This window comes from Plectropomus leopardus, chromosome 8, assembly GCF_026936395.1.
Source record: "Plectropomus leopardus strain MGB_pleo_1.0 chromosome 8, ASM2693639v1, whole genome shotgun sequence".
In the NCBI taxonomy this organism is placed as follows: Eukaryota; Metazoa; Chordata; class Actinopteri; order Perciformes; family Serranidae; genus Plectropomus; species Plectropomus leopardus.
In genome coordinates, this window is record NC_142183.1 from 23,679,554 (window position 1) to 23,693,754 (window position 14,201).

General features: G+C 39.3%; 2 protein-coding genes across 2 annotated transcripts; both read left to right on the plus strand.

Moving 5' to 3' along the window:
• Positions 1-343: 343 nt before the first annotated feature.
• LOC121947730 (solute carrier family 25 member 53-like) lies at positions 344-3,687 on the plus strand. The gene is made up of 2 exons (XM_042492819.2): positions 344-629; positions 800-3,687. The coding sequence occupies exon 2, from the start codon at positions 807-809 to the stop codon at positions 1,683-1,685; it is 879 nt and encodes a 292-aa protein (XP_042348753.2). The 5' UTR covers positions 344-629; positions 800-806; the 3' UTR covers positions 1,686-3,687.
• On the plus strand, positions 3,549-9,589 carry tmsb1 (thymosin beta 1). Its single transcript, XM_088081213.1, has 9 exons — positions 3,549-3,687; positions 4,207-4,321; positions 5,411-5,440; positions 5,873-5,974; positions 6,273-6,304; positions 6,768-6,867; positions 7,169-7,200; positions 7,534-7,633; positions 9,127-9,589. Exons 2-9 carry the CDS (start codon positions 4,219-4,221, stop codon positions 9,162-9,164), a joined length of 537 nt encoding a protein of 178 aa, XP_087937339.1. The 5' UTR covers positions 3,549-3,687; positions 4,207-4,218; the 3' UTR covers positions 9,165-9,589.
• The last annotated feature ends 4,612 nt before the right edge of the window (positions 9,590-14,201 follow it).

The window sequence follows — 14,201 nt, forward strand, 5'->3', positions numbered from 1 at the left end:
TCAATAACTCAGTGTTGTAGAGAAGCCTTTAAACAGCATTTACACTAAAAAAAATAATAGAGAATTTAACAATGAAACTGAAAGTATGAAAAATCAAAACACATGTTAAGCTTATGTTGTCTATTAGACTCCTAACGTAAGTATTTTTTGTAAGTTCAGGAAAAAGAAATCAAGCATGTCTTATAATAGTGTGTTTTGTTTGTTTGTTTGTTTTGTTTTTTTACGTTGAACACACCCTTAATCCCAAGAAAGAAAATACTTTGATTGATAGACAAAAGAACCAAACGTCGGCCTCGTGACGTGGAGCATCTTGACCAATCGTCATTCTAGCAGAGGCGGGCCGATCATGCCGGCAGAGTAATGCTCAGTGCACGGTGTCGTCTTGATCCCGTTATACATCGTCGGACGAGGTTTGGCATCTATTTCGGGTACAAACGAGGGGGAAACGCGTTGCCATCGTAACTGGACCAATTACCCGAAATTATCTCTCCACGTGCAGTGTCGAAGAGAGACAACAGACGCGAGTGGTGCCTGTAACTTCAACAATGAACGGAGGGACATCAAAGTAGCCACTACGGTTTATATATATTTTTCTTGTGCTTTTTTTCTGCCTTGTGACAGGTGACTGGGTGAGTAAATTTCATCTATGATTTGTCTTTTTGGTTCTGATCACAGACTATAATTCATGTATTACATTCATATATTGTTTAAGTGCATGGATTTCTCTCCTGATGGTGAGTATCAGACTGTTCTGCATCAGAGTGACACTGAAGTGATTTGTGATTTAATTTTTACTCAGTTCAAGGATGGCAGGAAGTCCAGACCATAAACAAGATGAAGAGGGCCTCGGGGACACAATGGTACGTTTCCACAGCTACTTGCACGGAGGGACCTCCAGCTTGCTATCCACCCTCCCCACCCTCATCGTCTTCCCTGTCTACAAAATTGTTTTTCGTCAACAAATCCACAACACCCCAGTGCACCAGGCAGTGGGACAGCTCTACAAAGAGGGACCTGTGAAGCTCTACAGGGGCGTGGCCCCACCATTACTGATGAGGACTCTCAATGGCACATTGCTCTTTGGCCTTCAGGACACCCTCCTGCATCAGCTCTTGTCATCCCAAAATGTCATCTCTACCTCTGTCCTGCCTGCTGTTGCTGGGTTTGGTGCTGGTATGGTAGAAGCTGTGGTTTTTACCCCCTTTGAGCGTGTCCAGAATGTGTTGCAAAATGGACAAAATGACCACCGTCTACCCACCCTGAAGAGTGTTCTTGTCAGGCTGAAGTCACAGCCGCCAGCTTTAGGGTACTACAGAGCGTTACTGCCCATCACAGCCCGAAATGCTATTGGCAGCTCCCTATACTTTGGCCTGAAGGGGCCAGTGTGTGCAGTTGTGGAGGGACAGGGCCTCCCTCCTTTGGTTTCCTCCTTCATCTCAGGGACGCTGACCTCCATGGCAATCAGCTTGACACTTTACCCTCTTTCTGTGCTAGTGGCAAACATGCAAGCGCAGGTGGGAGGGGAGGTGAAGGGGGTCATGGCTTGTTGGAGGATGCTGTGGGAATCTCGGCAGCGGAGTGTGGCTCTGCTGTACAGAGGAGGTTCTCTGGTTATTTTGAGATCATGCATTACATGGGGAATCGCCACCGCTATCTATGATAGGCAGCAGAAACGTTCAGGCTAAAAGTTGGGAAATTTTGATTATAGTGTTTGTTTATTATCCATAAATCAGTGCATATATTTTAAATAGGTGTGTGTGTGTGTGTGTGTGTGTGTGTGTGTGTGTGTGTGTGTGTGTGTGTGTATTTTTGCCACTTGTGTTGTACTCACAGCTAACTCTCATTTTTCCCTGTGAGTTAGTAGCCAATGACAGAATGCACAAGCAAGTTGAACGTGGTGTGCAAGTATTTATCATAAACCAAAGTTAAATATATTAATTATAGAAATAAGGTGCTAGTGATTCACAGGTGCCTTTTCTTTTTATTGTTTTAAAGGAGAACTTCACCAGTTTGACTTATCAAGTCAGTTTACTCATCATGAAAAGTAATACTCGTGCTATGAAAACAGTTGTATAAGGTCCTCTGTAGCCCTGGAGGAGTTTTGCTTTTGTTCAAGTATTTTATTACAATGTAGAAAGAAGAAATGGAAAAAGTCTCAGTATGGAAAAAGTATCCATAATTTTAAGATTGGACCCATATGATGGATCAAAGGTTGGGATATGTCAACTTGCTTGATCTTGATCTGTCTCATGGAATTTCCCTTTGAGTGCATAAAGGGACATGGATGCATGTTCAAGGTGTATTATCACTATTTTAATCTTGAATGATTTAAATATTACACATGAAGTAAAGGCCAGGAACAAGTAAGGCTGGACACAGTGGCTCAATGGTCAACACTGGTGCCCCTCAATAAGAAGGTCCTGGGCAAGAATCTGTCCAGCAGGTGGATCCTTTCTGTGTGGAGTTTGCATGATCTCGCGTGTCTGCATGGGTGTCCATAGACATGCAGGTTTTGTATGTTGGAAACTAAGCAAGTATGAAAAGTATGAAAACATCCTGTGAGTGTTTGTCACCAGAAGGACTTGGTGGTTTCACATTTGGTCAGTTAGCAAATGTGAAAACACCCTAAAATCATAATGTAGCTCATTTAATAAATCTGTGTCTGTTTGACTGTGGAAGTAAAATGTCAGATGACTGTCTGTGACCTCAGCATATAACCTACCTGTGAAATGAATGCTGAATGGTTTTAGGGACTGTTTGTTACTTATGAGTGGTGGGGTGGGGGCATGTCAAATCATTTTTAAGCACTCGAGAGGGATTTGTGGTTTCATTTTGGCTTATAGGGGAGGAACATATAACTTTAAAAAGTTATATTTTTTAATAATTTCTATTACCCCCTGAATCCCCAAACCCACCAGCAGTCTTAAAGTGCATGTTTTTCGTGTGTTTGTTTTTCTATCCTTTTTTTTTTTTTAATTTATCAAAGCAAATTTTCAACAGTCCTTGAATAAAAGTGGGGCGATGAACGCTTCATTCAAGACACATAATCAGATCTTAGCTTACAATAGTCATATTTCATCAAAATCACTTAATTCCATATGTCTCATTGTAAAAAAAAAAGCACATAAAATACATTTTGCACCATAGAAAAATTAGAAGGGTCACGTTTTTCCAGCTGGTCACTCAGGGAGAATCATGGGTCTCAGCCTCAGCCACTACCCTCCTCTGATAAACAACGAGCAGTCCCTTATAATAATTATTATTGCTGAATACAGGCTTATTTTCCCTCAAAGTGCATTAATAAATAGTCCTATTTGTCATGCATTTAAGTGGCTTCAATGATTATTTTCCTACCATTTAAGATGTCTTTTTATCAAACTCTTTCATATCACAAACAGTCCACTAGATGGTGCTGTGTTAAAAATAACACCATCCAGGTCCGCTGTGTGAAAGGCTCGGTGCTGTGCATTCTTCCACGCGGGGGCAGCTATTTCCAAGGGTCAGCGTGTAATATTTCAGGGAAGTCAGGAATCAAGTGTATCCAATCAAAATTCTTCCTGTGAACTCGAGGAGCCAATCAGAGCCAGAGCACAAGGGCGTGTTGTCTCTACTTAAAGCGTTGTTGGCTTTGAACAGATTACACAGACGCATTTTACCTGGAGAGGACGTCACGCACTTCTACACAAGGTAAAGTAGCTCTGAATCGTCTCTGTTTATCAACTCGTGCGCTCAAAAAGACACCTCATCATTGTCATGTAGCGTAACGCATACACACTTAATGCAAAGACGTAGTTGTTTTTTTTTAATGTTTCAAAGGCTTGTTGGTTTTATTCGACGTTTCTGTCGTAGGCCCCAAACTTTCCACAATGTTAGGCTACTGTGTGGTTAATCGGACTGTTTTAATGTGGGCTGCGTAAAGGCAGGATGTCTGAGAGCGCTGCATTCCTCTGCAGGCAAACCGTTTCACCCTATGCATGTTGTTTCTTGTGACTGGATTACATAACTCCGGAGTTCAGCCCAGTACACTCTTGTTTTTAACTGGGGTGGGGCTTGATATGTATACCTGTGACGACTGCAGACAACATACTGAGTGATGAAACGCTAATTGGATCATGTGCTCATAGGCTATATTCTCATGCTTTGTTAATAGTCAAAATGTGTGTTAGATAATTTTTTTTTTCTCCTTCTCCAACTTTTCTTCAATAGAAAACATCCAAAATGAGCACCACCCATCCAGCCTCTTGTGACTTGAAGGGATTTGATCAAAAAAAGCTCAGGAAGACTAGTACTTCAGAAAAAAACTCTCTTCCAACTACAGGTGGTAGGTGTCTAACAGCAAATAAGTGCACTCTCAATAAAAAATCTGTATCATCTGCCCTTGATCAAGGTTTGTTCAGCTCCTTGTTCGGCATAGTTAAACTCCTCCCCGCCTATTATTATGAAAGGCAAACATTGTATTACTGATTAACTGCCAGTACACACCCAGCTACTGGAGAGCTGAGCGTGTTTCCCCTACTTAATGCCAACCTGTTAAGTGGTAAAGCATAACCCCACCCCCATTTGTGTAGTGTAAGATCTCTGTCTCTTAAAGTATACATTAAGGTTTATGCTACCCGGCACTGTGGGGCTGATATTTCGTCGAGAAATGAATTACAGATGATATACTGCACAATGCTAAACCTTGTTCCCGTATTATGGGGCTTATACTGTCCAGTTTCACTTTGATTTTAAGCATTAAAGTGAGACTGCTGTTGGGGTCGAGTTCGCTGTGTTTTACGAGAAGAGTCTGTATGAACACTGCCCTGTTGTATTCATAACCTTGTGAGTGAAAATCTTCTGACAGCTTCATGGCGTCATTGTACGACTTCCCATGCCTTAAACACGAGTTCACCAGTTCAATTTGAACACAGCAAATGTCTCTTGTGTCTGGGAAGGGAGCTGTCTTAATCTGATGAGGTCATAGTGATGTAATCAGGGTTATGAGGTTACGCTTGAAGACTACAGATTTTCACAGTGAGCCTGTGTCACACACTGGGAGTGTGGAGTTTAATACATGCAGGCACATGTCAGACAGGCATTTATCTGATAACACATGTTGTTGAGCATTATAGGACATGTAGGATCCGCTGTTTTTGGAGCTAACCCCATACTAGACACAACATTTAAGATATGTCTGCCTCTGTAGCTTTGATTTTGACTATTATTTTTTTGAAAAATGAGTCTCTTGAGATACTCCCAGTGCTGTGGAAGTGCAGTCCTGAATTGCTGGAGTGTCTTTTAATTATTTGCACTTTGCACTAATCTGACCCCCATTGTTCTGGTGTGTGTACATCAGAGTTGGGGCTTCAAACTGAGTACAGGAGGATGATGTTCATCTTTGTCTCTGTCTGTCTGTCTTGTAATCACACAGTGATTGAAGATGAGAAGAGAGCCCAACAAGAGGAAAGTACCTGAAATGCATCTGTCACAGTTCCTCTCTTTCAGTCATTCCCTGTTACCTGCTTTTCCTCCTCTTAGGAATCCTGTCTATCATCTCGGCCTCTGTCCTCTGTGAATTTCTCCAATACTGTAGAGTTACAATCAAAAACTGCCCAGAAAACATGGCTTGATTTTTAGTTTCATACTTCAGGAAAAATGTTATGCTCTCATCAGACCTTTTTTCCCACCCAGGCGCTCTTTCCCTGCAAAACTGAAGTATCTCATTTTCCAGCTTCACTTCCCTTTGGTTTGCTTGTTTTTTTTAATAACTGTATGGGATTGCACTGCAGACAATTTTTTTTTGCCTGTATTCTCAACAGGTCTCCCACGCAATATTAAGTCAAAATCTGCATCTTGATTTGAATCATAATTTTGGCTCTCTCTTTTCTCAAACAGGATGCCTGCAAAAAGAAGATCAATGAGCAGGTGGAGAATTGTGATGTCAAGCTGAAGAAGACTGAAACACGCGAAAAAAACTCTCTTCCAACTACTGAAGGTAGGTATTCAAGATTACAAATAGAAACTATACAAGAACTCCAACACAAACTTTGTTTAAATGACTTTTAGCATGTGTTTAATGAAAGGGAAACCTGGCCAATTTTCAGCAAGCTTTGTGTCATTGCAGTGTGGGTCTTATGTGTAAATGTAGATTGGTAAACTTCTCTCCGTCTTACAGCACCCCAGTCTCAGAACAACAAATTCTGACCAATGTATGATGAATGTTGATCAATCTTTGACAGCTCAGTTATAGATCGATCACCTCATCTTTGTCTCTCTTTCTGTTAATTGCACAGTAATTAAAGACGAGCAGAGAGCCATGGAAGAGGCAAGTACCTGGAACACAACTGTCATGATTTCTCTTTCAGTCCTTGCCTGTTAACTGCTCTTCCTCCTTATAGGAATAATGTCTATCATCTTGGCCTCTGCCTCAGTTATTTTTGGTGAATTTCTTCAGTACTGTAGTGTTACAAACAAAAACTGTCCAGAAAACATGGCTTGATTTTAGTCTGATATCTTCAGGAAGAATATTTTGTCCTCACCAGACCTTTTTTCTCACCCAGACGCTCTTTCCCTGCAAAACTGAAGTATTTTAGTTTCCAGCTTTACTTCCCTGTGGACTGCTTGATTTTTTTATATCTGTATAGGATTGCACTGCAGAAAAAATCTTGGTTTTTTTTGTTTGTTTTTTTTGCTCGCATTCTTTAAAACATGTTCCCATGCTCCATATATAGTCAGAATCTATGACTGATTTGATTAATAAGTGCTGCTCTCTCTCTTTTCTCAAACAGGATGCCTGCAAAAAGAAGATCAATGAGCAGGTGGAGAATTGTGATGTCAAGCTGAAGAAGACTGAAACATGCGAAAAAAACTCTCTTCCAACTACTGAAGGTAGGTATTCAAGATTACAAATAGAAACTATACAAGAGCAACTCCAACACAAACTTTGTTTAAATGACTTTTAGCATGTGTTTAATGAAAGGGAAACTTGGCCAATTTTCTACAAGCTTTGTGTCATTGCAGTGTGGGTCTTATGTGTAAATGTAGATTGGTAAACTTCTCTCCGTCTTACAGCACCCCAGTCTCAGAACAACAAATTCTGACCAATGTATGATGAATGTTGATCAATCTTTGACAGCTCAGTTATAGATCGATCACCTCATCTTTGTCTCTCTTTCTGTTAATTGCACAGTAATTAAAGACGAGCAGAGAGCCATGGAAGAGGCAAGTACCTGGAACACAACTGTCATGATTTCTCTTTCAGTCCTTGCCTGTTAACTTTTCTTCCTCCAATGACGATTCCTGGAAAGGAATCGTCATATACCTCAGGGAAAATTTTACGTCCTCTTCAGACATTTTTCACACCCAGACGCTCTTTCCCTGCAAAACTTTCATTTTCCAGCTTCACTTCCCTGTGGTTTGCGTGGGTTGTTTTTTTTTTTTTATAGCTGTATGGGATTGCACTGCAGACTTAACACATCTTCCCATGCATGATTGATAGTCAAAATCCGCATTTTGATTTGAATTATAATTTCTGCTCTGTCTTTTCTCTAATAGGACGCTTGCAAAAAGAAGATCAATGAGCAGGTAGAGAAATGTGATGTCAAGCTGAAGAAGGCTGATACACAAGTGAAAAGCAAGCTTCCAACTTCTGCAGGTAGGTAGTCAAGAATAATAATAGAAGAGCAGCTGCAGCACAAACTTTGACTGAATGCCCATATGTTCAGTTAAAGGGACAGTTGGCTAATTTCCAACAGTTTGTGTCTCATTACACTGTGGGTAGTATGTGTAAATCAAAATTGGTTGATTTTAATAATTACGCACAAGAGAGCTTGGTTTTTTGGGATTTATTGTGACAAAAAGCCCAGTATTTGTGCATTTTTGTTTCCTTCAGGTTTTAAGCTCTATTTATTTTTAAACAGAACTGACAGGCGAGACAGAGTTGGGGGCCACCAGTTGAATAGGCTTTTTTTAGTACAGGATATAAGAAAGTATAGGTGTAATGTCATTAAAATAATTATGATATAGGATAGCAAATAACTGCAGTAGGGGTTGGCCAATGTCTGTTTTTTGGGAGGTTTTCGGGGCAGATAATAATTCTAAGTATCTAAGGAGACCGTTAACTGATATTTAAAATCACAATACATTTGCAGAGAGGGAGAGATTGATAATATGAAGTTTTGACGAAGATACAAAAAAACATAATGAATGAGTCATAAGGCCTAATGTTACTGTGTATTTTCTCTGGTTTTTCATAAGGTGTATGAACTATACTTTACGTCTTGTGTTTGAAATGGCTATAAAAACGCAGCGCAATGAGAATACAAACTATGATAATCTGGTCTGCCTGTTTTACTTTGATTTTGAAAGTTCACTTTTTAATGTATCTCTTGCGAAGTTTTCAACTTTGTGATAGTGCAGTGCTAAATTGATAGAATAACCACCTCTTTAATTATTTGCAGTCCAGTCAGGCCACATTTGATCTTTTAGAGTGAAACTGAGAGGGGGAAACCTGTTTGCATAAGTCAAAATCTCGCCCACCATCTAGAAAATGTGACACTGCAGCTTCAGATTTTACTTGTTGTGTGGTAGTTGTTCAGAAGAAATGAAGGGTGCTTTTAGCAATAAAATCCAAATCATCTGTACTTGATCAAGGTTTCTTGAGCCTCCCTCTTCTGCATAATTCAATTCCTTCCACCTAATGCTAAAACCATTGATTTATCAAATGCCGCATCAACCTCCATGGCTGAAAAGTGAAGCTACTGCAGAAGTGCTAAAAACTGCAGTTCATCAAATGACCACTTGAGGCTGGCTCCAGAAGTGAGTTATGTGTACAGCCTGGTCTGATGTGTTACCATTAGGGTTAGCAATTTAAATTTGTGCAATTAGAGGATTAATGGAAACTGCCTTTTCCCAATTTGCAGACGTTTTTGGCAGCTGCTCTTCTTTGCGTTATATGCTAACTTAGCTGTCAGTTTAATGCAGTCACTAGCTCTGCTGCTGGCTTTAAAGGAGAGACGACTCTATAACCCCATTCAACATTTGAACCTGTTTCTTGTCCTGACAACAATTAAGGACTAATCTTTTTTTTATCTCCAGACTTGGGTACACATTTATCCCCTCATCTTGTCTCTGTTTTTGATCACACAGATATTGAACAAGAGAAGAAATCCATGAAGGGGAAGTAACTGAAACATAGCTGCCATGATCATCCTCTTTGAGTCCTGCCCTGTTTCCTGCTCTTCTTCCAATTAAAGTTCCCGTTAATCACCTCTGTCTGATTTCTGTACTGCCATGTTAGAAATGTTTGGGCTGATGCTATGGGGAAAGATCTGCCAGTATTCCCAAGTAAAATAATGCATAGGATGTATTCTATTTGGGTGTTTCCATGCTGTTTTGATAGAGGTGAACAGAGCAAGACAATGATTTGACAGGGTCAAGGTTTACTTTAAAAAGGGGAGAACTCATGAATTATTGTATAAAAGAAAATCTATCCAATATTTTGCATTGTAAACACTACCACAAGTATCCTTGTAAATGTTGCCATTCAGGAAATGTTCTGAAAAATTACATGATCTGTTTTTTTTTTCAATAAAAATGTACGTCAAAAGTTTTAAGTTGCATTTGTATTTACTTTGTCAAACTGATTTCTGGTTTAACTGTTGTGTTTTTGAAGAAAACAGAATTGTTTCTAATGTATGCTGGACATGGTCTAAGTAATTTTCAACCATGGGGGGCAAACAAAAATGAAAATAGTTGCATTTAAAGCTACATTTAAGTTCAGGTAATGCAACATGTTTCCCAATTGTCCTCACAAGACCTCAGGCCAGGGGTAACATGGCTGCTTTGGATAAGCAGGGAAATTTGAATTATAGTGCAAACAGGAAGCGGCGGTAAAAAAACCACAAGTTAAATATAGTTGGGGTTTTTTGTGTTTTTAAGGACAGGCTGGGTGGCTAATTTTACATTACTAAATGATGTAAGTACAGATACTGCACTGTTTAGCATATACTAGTATTGCATGTGAGTGATGAGTGTAGATAGTAAAACATGAAAACAAGATATAATAATTAGGCTGAGTTTACATGATTGTACGTTTCAAGTACAGATGTTGCACATTTGATAAATACTGATATTGCAGATGAGTGTCAGTTATCCTCTGTGTGGTCTGTGGGGAGCAGTGTTGGTTAAGAGTATAACAGCAGCAGGAAGGAAGGACCTCCAGTATCTCTGGTTTACACACCAGACATGTTGTCTATAAGGGATGATAACTTCGCTGCCAGGGGGCATGCCAGGATATCTATCAGTCTGAGTCTTTTCCTTTCAGCTGTCGAGCTGCTGCTGCCCCAGCATATCGCTCCACAGATGATACTCAAGTGGTAAGACAGGAAAGCAAGGGTAGTTTAAGTACACACGATCGCCTGTTCCAGTCGTTTGTACAGCTCTCAATTCTCGTTGTTATGATCTTTTGTCTTTACCAGAAACATGAAACTGCACTCCAACATAAAACTGAAAAACATCACAAAACAGATTAAATGATTAAAATAAAATTGTGTAATTGAGTATAGTCTTTAACTTTTTAAGTTTAAGTTTTTAGGTATTGGAGGCTAAAAGGGTAAAGGTAGAATTTAATGTCATTACAATAAAAACCTTATGTATTTAGCACTTTTAAAAACAAAGTTACAAACTGCTTTAAAAAAATACTAAATTAAAATGTAAAAAAAAACAGTTAAAAGCAGTTGTAAAAGTAATGCAAGCTAGAGAGAGTAAAATATATAGGATAAAATGAGACAGTAAAATAAATTAAGAGAAGGCCTTTACAGGTTTTAAGAGATAACATAACGATGGAAGTGAGTTCAGGCCAAAAACCCTAAATAGCATTTATGAAAGTGTTTTTTTAGACGAAATTAAAAGATGATCCGCTACTTGCCCATCTGATCACCTTAAGGAGGTTGTTCCAGAGACTGAGAGCCCTTCATATACAGTATGTACCATACAGGGGAGAAAACAATGCTCCAGTGTACACAAAGAAACAAAAAAGGTACAAAGGACATTGAAAAGCAGTAGGCAAGAGTAGGAATTAGACCCTATCAATGTGTTTCCCTGTCGAGTCAGCTTGTAGTAGATGATGGCACTGCCCTGTTACTTGATGTTTGACAGGGAAGACAAAGGTCTTAACTAAATGTCTGTTGCAATGTCCAAGTTGCATTTTTGAATAATAAAAATGTGATCCCTGTTCACATTGGTTCACACACAGCCTATTTTACATTATCTCCAAATGGTTGAGTGAGTCCTACTCATCCAGTGCAACCTCCATCATCTCAAGTTACAACAGGTCTTAGCCTGCTGAAGAAAAGGGAGTGGATCCATTGTATGTGCAGCACATTCTACACTGCCAACATGATATATAGTTCATGTTAGAAAAGCCGGATTTAATTTAGTCTCCTGATGCAAGGGTGTCCCATTTGCTTTTTATTTTAAATGCATGTAATGTATAGCAAAATGTCTACATGAATCTTGTGTCTTTGCAGTATGGATGTTTTTTAGGAGCACCATATTGAGGAAGGAGAAGTGTATGACATTTTTTTTCCTCATACCCTGTGTGGATTCACTGCTGGCTGTGTTTTTCCACAGCAAGCCTGTTGAGACATGCTCACACAACAGCATGCAGGCACTTGAAAACAGACATGCAACGCATCTAATTGTCTTTTGTTGACATTTAGTTACCAAAAGTGGCACATATAAAACTTATGCAGACTTACAATTTCCCTTCAGTTTGAAGGAAGCGAAAAATAAACTACTTACTTATCTTTGAGGATCAGGTGTGTCTATGCACTATAAAAATAGCCCAAAGATTGCAGCACATGAAGAGAACGGATGCATAAGGACAGCTGGAGGCAGACTCAGAATTATGATCGTATTCAGTGTCCTTAAAATCATTCTTGAGCCATACTGAAAAACCAAGAGATTCATCTGTGATTTAGGCAGTAATATTACACTGCTTATTAACAGATACACTTGTATTTTTACTTCCTGCTGTGTTCATTCAATGCATTATCCTTACATCAACACTGTGACATTCACACGATTGTTGTCTTGCACAAAACTCGTTAAACAGGTACTTTTAGTTGCACTGCTACTTCCTTATATTTACCTTGCCGAACAGAATAGACCAAGTAAACTGCCAGTCTTTTGCCACCTGCTGAAGACAAAGTTGAATTTTGCAAAATGATCAATGCATAAACTACAGTGTGCAATGACATCATATCATTTGTTTGTTTTTAACAAATTTTGCAGCAGTACTTTAGTCAAGTTTATTGCAGTGGGTATAATGTGAATGTGAAGGGGTAGGGGGGGCCATGACCACCCTGATACAACTTTTGAGTGCTGCGTGTAGTGTTAGGTGTTAGATGTGTGAAAGCAAGAAATAGTACACTGGAGGGAGGAGAGCGTCGCAGCCAAAGAGCTGGGGGTTATAGCCTGAAAGAAACAAGCCCAGGTGTTCCCAACTATGCAGATCACTGCGGCCACCAGGTAGACTACCTGCTGCATTAAAGAGACAGAATAAAAATCACTCTAACCATGTCTGCTTGAAAGTTTTAATCGCTAAAAACATACCTGAAATATCAACACTGTTTTTATCTCCCAGCCTCTTAAGTCATTTGTGTCCTTCCCTCACTACTGTTTCTTCCCATCTAGCCACCCCTATGGAAACATTTCTGGAGGTGCAAAGCAGCTTCACTTAACCCTGCAGTTAAGAAGTAAGACACAGGGACTTAACTCGGGTCTCAAAGAGCTGCTTTTTATTTCGTGGCCAATCTGAAACCCACATTTAACATTCACCACTACCTGACAATTTATGTGTTAATTTCCTCCCTGCTCTGATTGCCAACAGCTGTCTGCTGTCATGCGCACACACACAAACTGATATTGTTTTGTTTTTTTTTTGGTGGCCAAACTATGTTTTGCTGCAGTCCCATCCAAAGCGGTTCATTGTTTAGCTTCTGTGCTGATGTTGAAGACTGTTTCTTCGTTGATATGTGTTACCCCTTCCTAAACCTGACCCAAATCCTTAAAGAGACTGTACTTAATTTATCAGAGGAGGAGGGTGGCTGAGATGTGACTTTTTTGTTTAATAGAAATACAAGATACTACAATTTAAAGTTGTATGTCCCTCACCCAAGCCAAAATGAAAAAAAACACAAGTCCCTCCCCAGTATTTAACTTTTTTTTAATGCCTTACCCGTATAGCACCACCCCTTATCCTCTCATAAATAATGTACAGTCCCGGTGTGGGAACATGGAGCGTGTGCAGAACAGAAAGTCAGTTCAAGTCCAACTGAGGCATATACATAAAGGAGTAGCTTGAGTATCAACCAAATTATCAGGGTGCGTTAGTCCGACCTCTAAAAATTCTATTTTGGTAAGATTTCAGTCAGACTAACATGTTTGTGTAATATCTGATTTAAAAGTTCAGTTTCAGTTGGAATTACACAGTAATTTGATTTTTCATGTAAACATACTGACTGAGCTGAGCAGACTGGGGATAAGGAAAGACAAGAGTCTCTCTCCATGCTCTGCAGCATGTGTTTAGTTTGTTTTCCAATGTTATACTGTAGATATTTTTTTTCTAATTCCCAATTTCTTTGTGGAAGTTAAAGGGTTCTCTCTAACATAACATTTTCTCAGTTAATTAAAGTTGTATCTGTTGCCGGGCCCAACTTATTTTAACAACGAGAATTAAAACACTGAATAAAATACTGAAACAATAAATAAGGAGAGGGTAAAAAAATGGGGGAAATTTACTAAAGAGGCTGAAAATGCCACACAGTATTTAGTGTGAGCCTAGGACTCTAGGACACAGCAATCCATAAAACAAACTAAAAAAAATGATAAAAATCAAAAGCATTATTTGATTAAAAGCATGCCACAACATGCAGTTTCTGACCCGCTCACATATCTGAATCACTTTTATTCACCAAGGTCTTCTGTCGCTATTCCTGTGCAATGAAGTGACTATTATATCAGCTGTGGTACTCAAAGCATGGAAAAATCATTTTCATTCATTTTTCCCTCTCAGAAACAATACCCTCCTCACTCCTTCCTGGTGTCTATATTAAAGAATGACTGCCATTCTGTTACTACTCATTGCAGATAACATATTTATTGGCTTTCTTCTTGTTTTTAACAATTTATTTATAGCAGTTTTATCCAAAAGGAAAACA

Coding starts and splice junctions, on each gene's coding strand:
- LOC121947730 (XM_042492819.2), top strand. CDS start 807: ATGGCAGGAAGTCCAGACCATAAACAAGATGAAGAGGGCCTCGGGGAC.
- tmsb1 (XM_088081213.1), top strand. CDS start 4,219: ATGAGCACCACCCATCCAGCCTCTTGTGACTTGAAGGGATTTGATCAA. Junction 4,322..5,410: donor CTCTCTTCCAACTACAGGTG/GTAGGTGTCTAA, acceptor GTAATCACACAG/TGATTGAAGATGAGAAGAGA. Junction 5,975..6,272: donor CTCTCTTCCAACTACTGAAG/GTAGGTATTCAA, acceptor TTAATTGCACAG/TAATTAAAGACGAGCAGAGA.